This window comes from Dermacentor albipictus, chromosome 10 (genome assembly GCF_038994185.2).
Source record: "Dermacentor albipictus isolate Rhodes 1998 colony chromosome 10, USDA_Dalb.pri_finalv2, whole genome shotgun sequence".
NCBI classification, from domain to species: domain Eukaryota; kingdom Metazoa; phylum Arthropoda; class Arachnida; order Ixodida; family Ixodidae; genus Dermacentor; species Dermacentor albipictus.
In genome coordinates this window covers 40,341,251-40,353,477 of record NC_091830.1, presented here as the reverse complement: position 1 = coordinate 40,353,477, position 12,227 = coordinate 40,341,251, and the positions used below count along the sequence as shown (strand labels likewise).

The 12,227-nt window shown below is 50.6% G+C and overlaps 1 protein-coding gene across 1 annotated transcript; it reads right to left on the bottom strand.

Annotated features, from left to right (window-relative positions):
- Nucleotides 1–592: 592 nt before the first annotated feature.
- LOC135907336 (neprilysin-1-like) lies at nt 593–11,865 on the bottom strand. Its single transcript, XM_065439018.2, has 6 exons — nt 10,571–11,865; nt 9,638–9,789; nt 5,566–5,795; nt 4,774–5,175; nt 1,917–2,846; nt 593–1,085 (listed from the first exon to the last, which is right to left on the bottom strand). The coding sequence occupies exons 1-6, from the start codon at nt 10,870–10,872 to the stop codon at nt 630–632; spliced, it is 2,472 nt and encodes an 823-aa protein (XP_065295090.1). The 5' UTR covers nt 10,873–11,865; the 3' UTR covers nt 593–629.
- Nucleotides 11,866–12,227: the final 362 nt, after the last annotated feature.

Genomic DNA, 12,227 nt, shown 5'->3' with positions numbered 1-12,227 from the left:
GCCCAGGTTTGGTCGTCGAGGGCGGAGCTCCGCAGAGCCTGTACCTTACAATTGGTATTATTTTTTTAATCGGTGCACCATCCGATTCACTGCCGACTTCCCAGATTGGGCTGCTTCAAGTCGCTGAAGAGCGACATTACTTCACTGGATTCATTGGCGCATCCTTCTGGCACATTATACTAGTGGGATTAAGTTTAAGGTTTATACTGGTGGGATTAAGTTACATAGCATTAATAATGGCACCGGGCTGCGTAGAGATAAGTGGCAGAGTGCTTGCGCATACTACCACAGGAGTTCCTGCGCGATTTTATTTCACGTAGGGGATGGCTCGTGGTTCCTAATCCAATGATGATGCCCGAATTTGTTACCCTTAGACGTAAATCGTGCCCGTTGTGATAACCGTGGCGTTTGTTTGTCTCTTCTAAAGGACACAGATTACCTTTCAAGCTAACGAATTCGCACATCCTCGGGCACGCTTTTTGACGCGTCATTATTTTTTTCGTAATTTCGCACGAAGATGATCGAACAATGTCTTCAAGAATGCTAGTCAGTTTACGAAATACGTGTATTGACATAGTTAAACGCAAAGACATTATTAAGGACCCTGCAACGACGCCTTTATTCTCACTTCACCACAGCTCGCAACGGCTCTCCGGGTTCATGGGTACGTTGTGCTGGCACTTGAAGACCTCGGCAAACTTGGGGTAGTTCTTGAGAGGCACGTTTACGCGCAGTCTGGCCGGTACTCCGTCTTTGTAGAGCACCCGCCGGCGATCCAGGTTGGCGCTGATGCGGTCGCAGTGGGCCACGGCGTAGTTGATGAAGAACAGCTTGTCCATGGTCATGGTCTCCAGGCCCGGAACCCGGGAGTCGCGTGGCGTGTGGCGTGCCAGGTGCATCGCCTTGCGGTAGACATCGTGCAGCGGGTGCAAGACGGCGTTGTCCGCGACGTTCTCGTCCAGAAAGAAGTCCTCGTCGATGTCGACGGCCAATGCGGCCTGCGCCTCGGCCGCGTATTGGTCCTGGAAGCACTGCAGCTTCGAGGCGAACCTGAACCGGCTAGCGTTTGACCACCAGTTCACCACCTGCATCAGAATTTCTCGTTTAATACCGCGCTACACCGGAGCAGTGGTCCCGATGCTTTCTTTTTTTTTTCGGAAGTGCACAACCTTCATGCTCTACGGCGTCTACAGGGTCAATTTTCAGGCTGTAAAGTGGCGTTGCGGCCGTGTATGTGTTAGATTATAGTGCAACTGCCATGTATATAGCTTTGCTGTCTGTTTTTTTTTTCAGATGTTATCCTTGAACGCTTGCAAGTTAAAAAGACGAAGGTATGAGAATGTTCGCACGAGGATCTTATAATGCGTGCAATAGCAAACAAGTGACCCCAGGAATTTGAGTGTAAAGTTGGCTGTACTCTAGCGTGGGCTGTGGAAGGGGGGGCGGAGGAAAGCGTATTACACCACCGCCCCCTTCTGACTTCATAACGACTTCCACTTCAGGTAGTCGGCAAGGCCACATCACAACGGGCAAGCGAGGTGCGAAGAGAGTTCCGGTCAGGGGCATGGTCAGGCAACTCGAAGACATGCAGTCACCTGATTGACCTGTACGTCCTGCTCGGAAGCAACCGATCACGAATACCAGAATCACTTGCGTACGGTAAGGGCACAAATATATGACCAGTCAAGTATACAGAGCAGAAAGGTCGCGGGCTAGAAATTTTTCTATATCGATATCTTGTTGAACTGTCTCCTGCGCTAATTTGAGTTCCACCACTACGGCTGTCGGCCGCTCCCTACTCTATATTTTTGGCGGCAACTATACACTCAGTCGCTCCCATAGTTGAATGGCGAGTACAGATGACCCCTCAGCACTAGCGCCACATCTCACTCGGGAAAGGGTTTTAGAGAAGCTACCTGATTCTGGAAGGTGACGGTCGAGCCGCGCCGATCGATGGCGGCGAACATGGCGCGCAAGATGGCGGGCACGATGAGCGGTACGAAGAGCGGGTCGAACGTCGGCGTGATGTTGCTGGCGAACGCAATGAGGCCGTGCGGAATGAAGATGAGGTTCTTCTCGGCGACGTACTCGACCTCTCCGGCGACCAGAGAGGACGCCTGGTAGCGGGCGTCCAGGTCATACGACGAGTTTGTGATCCAGTAGAAGGTCATGGTCTCGTTCAGAAGCTTGTAGTAGCCCAGCAGTGCGTCGCTGGCCGGGAACGGGCTCACAAACTGCGGATAGTAGGCGTTCACCTGCTCCTCGCTCTCCCTGGCTGCCAGAAAGTCAACTCGAATCTTGTCGATCTTTTGTGACGCAGCGTCCACTTCGGCCTGACTCAGCCAGGGTGCCCTCTGCACCGTCTGTTTCATGCTTTCCTTGATGATGTAGACCAGCTTGTGCATCTCTTCGTCGTAGTGCCACTGAGGCGTGGTCGCGTTCTCCCGGCCGATCGTCATGCGCGCCATCTTGCGGACCAGGTACGGGCACAGGTCTTCGAGCATGTGGACGCATGCCTGCAGGCGCTCGGGCACTGTCTCGAGGTAGTTTTCGTGGCTCAGCGGCACGACGAAGTCGACGTCGCTGGGCAGGAGCGGGGAGAACTTGACTATCAGGGCGTAGCCGAGGTAGTTGAGTAGCGTCTTGCCCGAGAACTTGCTCAGCTGGAGGGAGAGGCGTGTGACGTACTCGCGGTCCAAGACCACCACACTTGACTGACGGTGGAACTGGACGCCCGCGTCCTCCAGCAGGAAGTTCAGGTAGGTCAGCCAGTGCCATGCATTGCGGCGCTGGAGCTCCTTGATGGTGGCCGTCCGGTTGTCGTACGGCAGAAACCTCCGAGGCGCCTGTGAAAGTGGAGCGCTTGGAATTGCTTTAGTCAGTATCGGAAAGCCTATCGCTAGTTGCCAGGACACCAAATTCACCCCGATATCACTACCTTTACTCACTTCTCTTCGGCATTATGTCTCCTAGAAGAGACGAACACAACCCTTGGTCGTTTTAATGGAACTACGCTACTACTTCGCATATATAATCCATGTATGAGGAATCGACATTGGGGTAGCTGGTGTTGCATATATGGAAGGGGTAAACAGCGCGTAAGAGCTTAAGACGAGGAGAAGAACGACGACACAAGCGCTGACTATAGAGCAAGAAAATGCTCAGAACCATTGACTTAATGCGTTAATACCACGTTCCAGTTCCTAAAATATACCTTGTTTTTGAAACAAAAGATTTCAAGGTGTAAGCTTAGTGTGCGCCTTTCACTGCATTAGTGTAAGCTTTCAAGTGTGACGTTCATTCTAATGCAACCGCGGCCATAGGGAAGCGCAGCCATAGGGACACTAACTACAGTAGCGCATTGTGGTGTCAACGTCTGCTTTCGTCCTTCCCACAGCCTAGAGGGACGAATAGCCGTGGTGCGGGGCCACAGACTCAAGCTGACTCAAGCTGACCCAGAGAGCTCAGAAGATGGCAAGAACCATCGGAGCCTTGACCTAGGGGCCCCCACCATTCTATTCCTATCCTATCGTTCACTGTCGCTAAAATGTTATCGAAGTTAGAGTACCAACATACAGCAGCGAGGAAAAAATTCAGAAAGACAGCTTCTCAGTTGAAGAATAAATTCGTCCTGCTCCTATCCCGGACCGGGATGAATTTTTCTCCGCCAGCCATCGTTGCTTAGTGGTTTCGGTGTAGCGTTGATAAACTCGAGGTCGCGGTAGCAAATCCCGGCCGAGGCGGCCGCATTTCGATGGGGGCAAAATGCAAAAACGCCCATGTACCCTGAATTGGGAGCATTTCAAACAACCCTAGATGGTCAAAATTAATCCTGAGCCCCTCACTATGGCTGCCTCATAATCAGATCATGGTTAGGGCATGTAAAACCCCAGAATGAATTTTTTTAATTTTTTTCTTCTGAGAAACCTGTATATGTTTTCTTTGTAGCTTCGTGCTACAAGACGGGTGGATGTGAATCTTTCCTTCTCATAAATGCTCCCCCACCTTTCCCCGTTCCCCCAGCTGAGTTGCCATCTACTAAACGTAGCGTAAACGTGAGCGGCTGCATGGCGGCGGAATGCTACGACCACGAAAGCCAAACCTGGGCCGTCCAGCAGGTCTCGGCGGCTCTTGAAAGAGAAAGGCCGAGCGAAACCGGCGGAACGCTGCCCCTCAGGGTGACCGGCCGCGGGAGTAACACGCGCTGGAGTTTAGTAGAGACCACCCGCTGAGAAGACGTCAGGGCCCGCGTCACGGCGCCATTTAGCCATGGTGTCGTTCTGTAGGCGACTACATGAGGTTGTCTCTCTCTCTCTCTCTCTCTCTCCGGCTGAACCGCAGGCTTGAATGGTTTCAAATTTTGCATACATATATCATGCCGCGGTGAATTCATTTGAAGGCCACGTTTGGGTACACTAACCTGTTCCGCGCACAACAAATCGAAAGCACGCGTCGCCTGGGGCGAAGCCAAAAGCGACAGTGAACAATTTGCGAGAACCAAACCCTCGGCACCTACTGTCGGCTCAACGACAGAACAAGGCGAGCTTCGTGTTTCACACAATTCCTTTGGTTTCACACGTTGGCACAGATGTAGTCAACTTCATTCTACACGAAACGAACAAGCAACACACCCAAACTTCGCATTAGAAATAACACCCCGCGAAATGCGAAATAGCTTTCTCTGGGCAAAATTTGAATGGGAAGGAATCAACAACTGCAAGATAGGGAAGGGAGACGAGGCCAGAGAAAGAGAGAGTAAGAAAGGTACGGCACCTTGATCTGCAGGAGTCTCTGCTCCAGCTGCACGACGTCCTCGGCGGCCTTGACCATGCTGGCATCGGTGAAGATGGACATGAGCCTCTCGACCCGTTTGGCGTATTCGGCCACCGATTCGTTCGGGTACACGAACTGGTGCCTTTTGAGAATCAGCTCCGGAGCCTCCAGGTGTACTTCGTAGTCGTCGTCTTCGAGGTCCTTGCGCAAGGACACCCTGACGAAGGCGAACAGACCGATGTACTTGTCCAGGACCATGGCCGTGTCCGAGATCCTCAACACCTTAGGGTCCTTCTTGAAAGGCCAGCCTTGGAGCAGGTTCTCGACAAAGATATTCTTCAGCGTCGCCCATACTGACTCGTTCTTCTCCGGTTGGGTGCAATTGCTGAGGAAGAACAGTAGCTGGAAAAGAAAGGTCAGGCGACGGTCACACCTAATCCAAAACGCAATTAGAAAGTTCTAGTTGCGGTTGGGCTAGTTGGTGCATGTCCAAATATTGGCGAATTTAGCGCCAAGGACAGGATCGCAAAGAGGAGGGGACATAAGTACGAGACGAGAGAGCTTAGAAGTAAGCGCTCGGCCTTGTCTTGACGTCCGCCCCTCTCCATGATCATGTGTTTTGGCGCTAAGTTCATAATTAATCGCATGCATAACATGGTGTCAGCTGGCACAAGAAATTAGCCGTTGGAGATCACTAGGATCGCCCAGCAGCGAACATAAAGAAGGCTGGTGGTGATGATGATGGAGCAGTGACTTTCGAAGAAACCAACACAGAAGTCGAGTGTGCCTTGCCTGGTTGGTGAAGAGCGTCGGCCGTGCCCGGTACTGGTCGCCGCGAAGTCGGTACAGGCGCTGCTGCAGGTCGGCCAGGTCGAACATGAGCTGTCCGGGGCTGTGTATGCGGTAGGGCCGAGTGTCGATGCGCTGGCTGTGCCGGTACCAGCTGCTCGAGCCGCACACGTAGCCGTAGAAGTCGTTGCACGGGTTCACGGACTCGTTGAACTTCTCGTACAAGTTGCGCCCTGGGGACAAGGTGCGCGAAGTCGTTCAGCACTTTTTTTTTCGTATACCAAGTGTAAGAATGTAATCATGGTAGAATCCCATATGACACGAAGAGGCGCGATTGGTTTTGCCAAGAAGTTGTTCTAAGTAGGATTTATGCGGCATGCAACAACCGCGTACAGTCAACCGCAAAAGTTTACGGGACGCAGGATCTGCCAAGAAATTAAATCCTCGCGAAGCATGGTCACACAGCCTCGAGTTAAATCTTCCAGCATGTAGTACCCTTCGCCACCTACACAATGATTCACTGAATACGAAGTGTCATGACTCGACAGTGCAGCAATTCCCATTTGAAGGGGAAACCGCATCCCGCAAACTTTTGCTGTTGACTGTACATCCGCAAGTTCTCCAAATTCACCAAATTTATGACAGTAGTCGAAGTCGAAGATTTTTTTATAGTCAGTAGTAAAGCTTGCAATGTCTGAGCGTTGAGCAAGTCAGTTGGGTTTCATATCAGTGACAAAGAGACAAGCAGGACTGTGTTGTACTTTTCAGTCCTATACTCGTGAGCCTGTTTACGCGCTTGTACTTCAGTGACTTGAGTCACAGCTGGATATCAAAGCCAAATACATTCACAAATGCAAACAATTTGTTCCCTCTATCGACGTTAAGGATTTTATGGTAATCACTAATAAGCACGACATCAAAACGAAATATATTCACGGACATTTTTTCACGCATGTTGTGGCCCCTGATGGGTGGCATGCTCAGCCGTTCCACGACTTTACTCACCACGTGTAAGAAGGAAGGGTGTTGAATCACATCTGATAACTTTGTTACAGAGGAGGGCCATTGGGTTGGGCACAACGAAATATTCACAATAGTGGACGTGAAGGACTGTGTGAGAATCACTAATGAGCTTTATATAAAAAACCAAAAATATTTCCGAAATCACAAATTTCAGCAAATCATTCACAGTAGCTGGCGTGAAGGATTCTGTCAAAATCACTTATAATTAGGCCATACAGCATACCTAAGTATCTTTATTTGCTAGCATATTATAATCTAGAAAAAATTCAGAGCCATTCCATTCTGTGGAGGTGGATGACCAGCGGAGCTATGTATATTGTGATAAATATATTGATGATAAATACGTTGATTGAAGATAAGACACATACCATAATGAATTTTGTATTTTCGAGATTTTTCGTTACTTTATTAAATTTCATACTCAATGTTTTTTTTTTTATTTAACCTACATTCGTTTGCATTTATGAACTTATTGTTTAGTCACCAAGGTGCCTATCGCTTTATTATCGCTATGACATACAGCCAGTGGCTCTGTGGCGACACTGGAAAGGTTCTTGGTCAATGTGAGGTCTGTAGACGACCGATGACCCGTCGTACATGGGCACACTGATGTTTGTGTAACATTGAAAGCCGAACCTTTCCAAGAGAAACGCCACGAACCACTTTCCATCTGGCCGAGACACGTCTATGTTGAAATCAGCGACAACTACGACGGGAGTGGAGTCGGTAGGAGTGATCCAACCAAAGGTGCATACGCTTGGCGTTTGCGGCACAATCATCGTCCGTATTACGTGCAGCCCGCCGTCGCCGCACACATTCCCACTTCGTTCACGACGGTGTTCTTCGTAGGCGTGCTGTTACTCCGCAGTCCTCACCGCACGCGACCTACCCATTGCACGGATGGAATTAAAATTAAATTACGGGGTTTTACGTGCCAAAACCACTTTCTGTTTATGAGGCACGCCGTAGTGGAGGACGCCGGAAATTTCGACCACCCGGGGTGCTTTAACCTGCACCTAAATCTAAGTACACGGGTGTTTTCGCATTTCGCCCCCATCGAAATGCGGCTGCCGTGGCCGGGATTCGATCCCGCAACCTCGTGCTCAGCAGCCCAACACCATAGCCACTGAGCAACCTCGGCGGGTGCATGGATGGAAGGAAACTGAGATAAGGTTACGTCGTTTGCCTATAGAGCCCGTGATCTCAAATCGCAATTCATACTAAACAGTGTCCATTCCGTTTTTACTTTTATTATTATTATAGCTTTTATCACAATACGTTTTGATGTTTCTCCCGCTTGAACTCAGCTGCGTATACCCGGCGATACGATTTTGCTTTCTGCTTTGGCTCTTTTAGCTCTGGGGTGTCCGCCATCCTTCTAACCTACGCACACAAACCGCCAGAGCCTAGCGCATAACAGCTCCACTGTAAAAAGATTCCTTGGAAAGGCAAATCGAGACCTTTTCATCCTGTCGTAATTGTCTGTATCTTTAAGCTGACACGAACATTGGTCAGCAGCTATAGCAGACAAGAAAAGATTGAGGAAGAATCATTCGAGGGAATCTGGTAACGCCTAGTGTACAGGCTGCCCGCGAATTGCTGTAAGTGTTCCTAAGGTATAATATGCATACTTTTGAGTACATATATCATTCGCGAATCGTTTAGAGCCAAGGAATCATTCGCAGTTTTTTTTATTTAATGCGAGGCATTACTTGGCCAACATTTGCCACATTGACACTATCTAGCTATCTGTCTAGCCGCCTACGTCTTGGAATGTAAAAAAATTGGCATGTTTGACAATAGTGTATGACAACGCAAATTATCGATTATGACATGAATATCATGACATGTGTGTCATGTAGCTCATGAAACGGCCGTCTATACTTCTTTGTGTTCTCATGGTTGTTCCATATACTAGGTACGTACCAAAATTAATACAGCATGACAAGACTCTATGACGAACATAAATGATAGGTCACGAAGTGGATGTCACGGCATGCGTGTCATGTAGATCATAAAGCAGCCGCCTATGTCTTGGTGCTTTCACAGTAATTTTGATAACTTGGTAGGCTCTCCGCACGCCGGTTCCCATAACATCGATTCCCACAGGGTGTGGATTCTGCCAGCTTTCATTTTTTTCTTGGACGGTATTATTTCGGTCATGCTTATTTGTACACGGCATTGCGTTCACGACGCTTCTGTAAACGCATGCGCACACCGTAAACATCGTGAAACATGGCTTGACGGCTCAATTTTAAACGTGGCACAGCGCGATCCATAGGACAAACGCCGAACTTCAACTTATCTGCTACTACAGAATGATACAGGAGCAGCAGTAGCTGCGCAAGGGTGAAAGAAAGACATATTGCCACTGCGCACATTACCTAACCTTCACAGACGTCGCCCATGCGGACTAGACATCATACAGATAAAGCTCTTTCTTTTTTTCCACTCGGTAATCTACGCACGCAGTGCTAGCCCAACATTCGCATTTTTACTTCTTGCAGCAAACCTCGGAATTCCCTTTGATTCGGCGTCCTAAAGGTCAGGAGAATACGTGTTCCAGCGAGCGCTGGGGTACAGTCGCGATCAATTTGAAGGTGATCGCGCGAGCATCGACCGCAGCATAGCGGCCGATTTCGCAACTGCGAAGATAAAGATTGCGCTGCCTTCTTCCCCTATTATGCTCTTCCAGGCTGCAACCATTACCCTCAAGACCAACTCGCCACATTTTTGTGTTTGTTTCTTTTTCATGTCAATGATCTGTGTGCGTCGCTTCCTCATGCATATCTTGGCTAGCAATGACGCCTCTGTGCAAAAGCTCATAACGCAATTGAAATGAATTCGCAGATTATGCCGTGAATGGTGACGGGAGTGACAGCTTTTCAGGGAACACCAAAAGAGAGAGAGGGGAGCTATCTGATGTTTCCCTCTCGACCGACGGTGATGACGTAACGTGCCGCTGCTCCTAGTTTTGGTCGCCGCTCGAGCGATCACCTTCAAATTGATCGCGACTGTACACCAGTGGTCAGCGCACGCGAAGCGCTCGCACCTTCCCAGAGGCAAACGTCCGAGTCGCACGTCTCCACCGGGGCGGCGTCGACGCCCTTGTTCTTGACGAAGCCCGGCGAGTCCAGGTAAGAGCCGTCAGCGTCCAACCTTGGCGCCGGGCGGTAGCTCCGGGCAGGAGGTGCCACGGGAGTGCTGCGCCCGTGACAGTGCACGCTATATGAATTGACTGACCGGGTAACCGAGATTGACTCTCCGTCCGAGCTGCACGACTATATGTGACAGTCGAAGCAAGGCAGGTCCGCAGGAAGTTAATGACCTTACGTGACCAACTGTGGTCGAGCAAGAGATGCCGCTGGAGTCGAGCTTTCGGCAAGCACACTCGTTTTCGTCAGGGCAGCAACCCCAGTTCTGGCTCTGCGGTTGCTTTCCTAAGACGAGCGCCTTCGTAGAAACGTTGGCTCCTTCCGCATCCCTCGTTCGACCACAGTTGAGCGCGATAGTGTCGCATCTTATTGCCCTACCGGACAATCGTTCATGTGATGCCATTAAAATAACAAGCCTCGACCCGCGTCATATAAAAGCTACAGGACAGTTAGACGGGCCGCAACGGGAGTCGTCGACGGCAGCGCATGGAGTGCCATGTCGTGACACTTTCTTCAACCACAACGCGTTAAAAACAAATTAATGTTGCGTCTTTGTTCTCGTAGAAAGAGAAAAAACTAAATTCACTGTACGCCAGTAACGTAGCGGGGAGTGGAAGGCACACCGGGAACGTGCCCCTTCCCCCCATTTCTGCGTTGGTACGTGGCCTGCCCGCGCCCCCATCCCCTCATCACCCCGTCCCCGCACGTCCGTCTCTCCGCTGTTCCGTAAACTGCGGTGCAGTAACGCGCCAGCTAAAGCTTCACTTCTACATACTGGTACGCAGGCAGTGCTTTAAAAGACCTGCTGCGCAGCGCGACGCGGTACTCACGCCACGCGCTGGAAGAAGTCGGCGTAGCGCACCGCCAGCACGCCGATGCCAACGCCCCCCAGGATGGTGAGCAGCGCGGCCAGGAGCCAGGCGGCGCTGGCGACGGCCAGACGGCGTCCCCTTTCGCCGCGCGATGAGGAATGGGAGGCAGAGGAGGAGCGCCGCGACGTCGAGCGACGCGTGCGACCCTTGCGGCCGCCCATTCGGTGGCGTCGCGGGGACTTCGACGCGGCGGGGCTGCGGTCCTCGCGGTCACGTCGCCGGTGGCTGCGGTCCCGCCGGCGTCCTGGTTGGCCCGTCATTGTGCTCGGTGGGCGCGCGGCTTTTCCTCGATCCGGTGGGCCCCGGCGAACGGGACGGAGGCGTCTGCGCTGCGGCTGTGCGAGGCAACCGTCCTGCCTCTTCTCTCGCTTCTTCTGCTTCTCGCCTCGTGGCTCGAGTTGGTTCGCGTCCCTGTGACGATGGTGCTGATGATGGCCGCACACCGTGGCCCTTACCCACACTGGTGGATTGGGCCTAGAATTCTGTGCCCGTGTTTGGTCCGGTTATGTTTTCTTTTGCTGATTGACGGAGCATGCCCACTCATGATGATGATGATGATGATGATGATGATGATGATATCCCCGACAACGGCAGACACTCGTAACGGAGAACTGGCTAAGAAGCAGGGGATAGAACATTAAGAAAAAGAGGCTGTGGGGGAAGGTGAATAATAGTCATGAGAACAATAAAGCTAGAAATTATGGAGAATATTGCTTTTCAGGACCATCTAATTAAACATAGAGAAATAAGAATGACGTGTTATTTGGTATTCAGTCTACCATGGAGAAAAACAGAAGGAATCCAAGGCTAGACAAAGAAAAGGGAAAGGGTGCAGGATAGTTTGCTGATAGATAAAACTTGGAAGTGGCATGATAATATTAAAGAAACAAAAGAGGTTAATGTCAAATAAGTGCACCAATTTTATTGTGCTGCAAATGAAATTGCACACTGAAAGGCAAACCACTCGATGGGTGCTTAGGTAAGAGTGGTGGTCGCTTCGCTTTTTCGGCTCTAATATTTGCCCCAAAAGAAGTTCCCTCCCGACCGGACACATGTGCTGTTATTCCTTGGTGCACCCACTTCCTATCCTGCAGCCGATAGCAAGTCCGAATAAGAGTCTGAAATTCATAACATCTGCAGCCGTAGAACGAGTTGCACTTTCGCCCATAATGCCCAGCAGAGACGTTATACAGCTGGCGCAATACTTGCGCAGTAAGTCTTGCACTAGCATCAGCCGTCCACATCGCTTGCACAAAAAGTAATTTCTGCGCTATAGTGCAGTTCAAGTGCACCGGCCGCAGTGACCGCCGATAGTCTTCCTGCGCATCCTCCCGCGTGTACGCAGCGTTCCCTCTCCTCTCTTGTGGTTAATGTGGGAAAGGAGAAAAGGCTGGCACTATCGTCTGCATCCCATGCAAGAGTCGTCTTTTCCTGTTTCTGTTCCCCTTTCCCTTACCCCCGGCGTAGGGTAGCAAACCGGACATTCATGTGGTTGACCTTCCTGACTTTCCTCTGCCTGCTCTATTTCTCTCTCTCTCTTTCTGGCACTAGCAGTATAGCACGTTTTCGACGAGAACTAAAAGATGTGACCGTACACTCTTGGTGACAGCTGTGC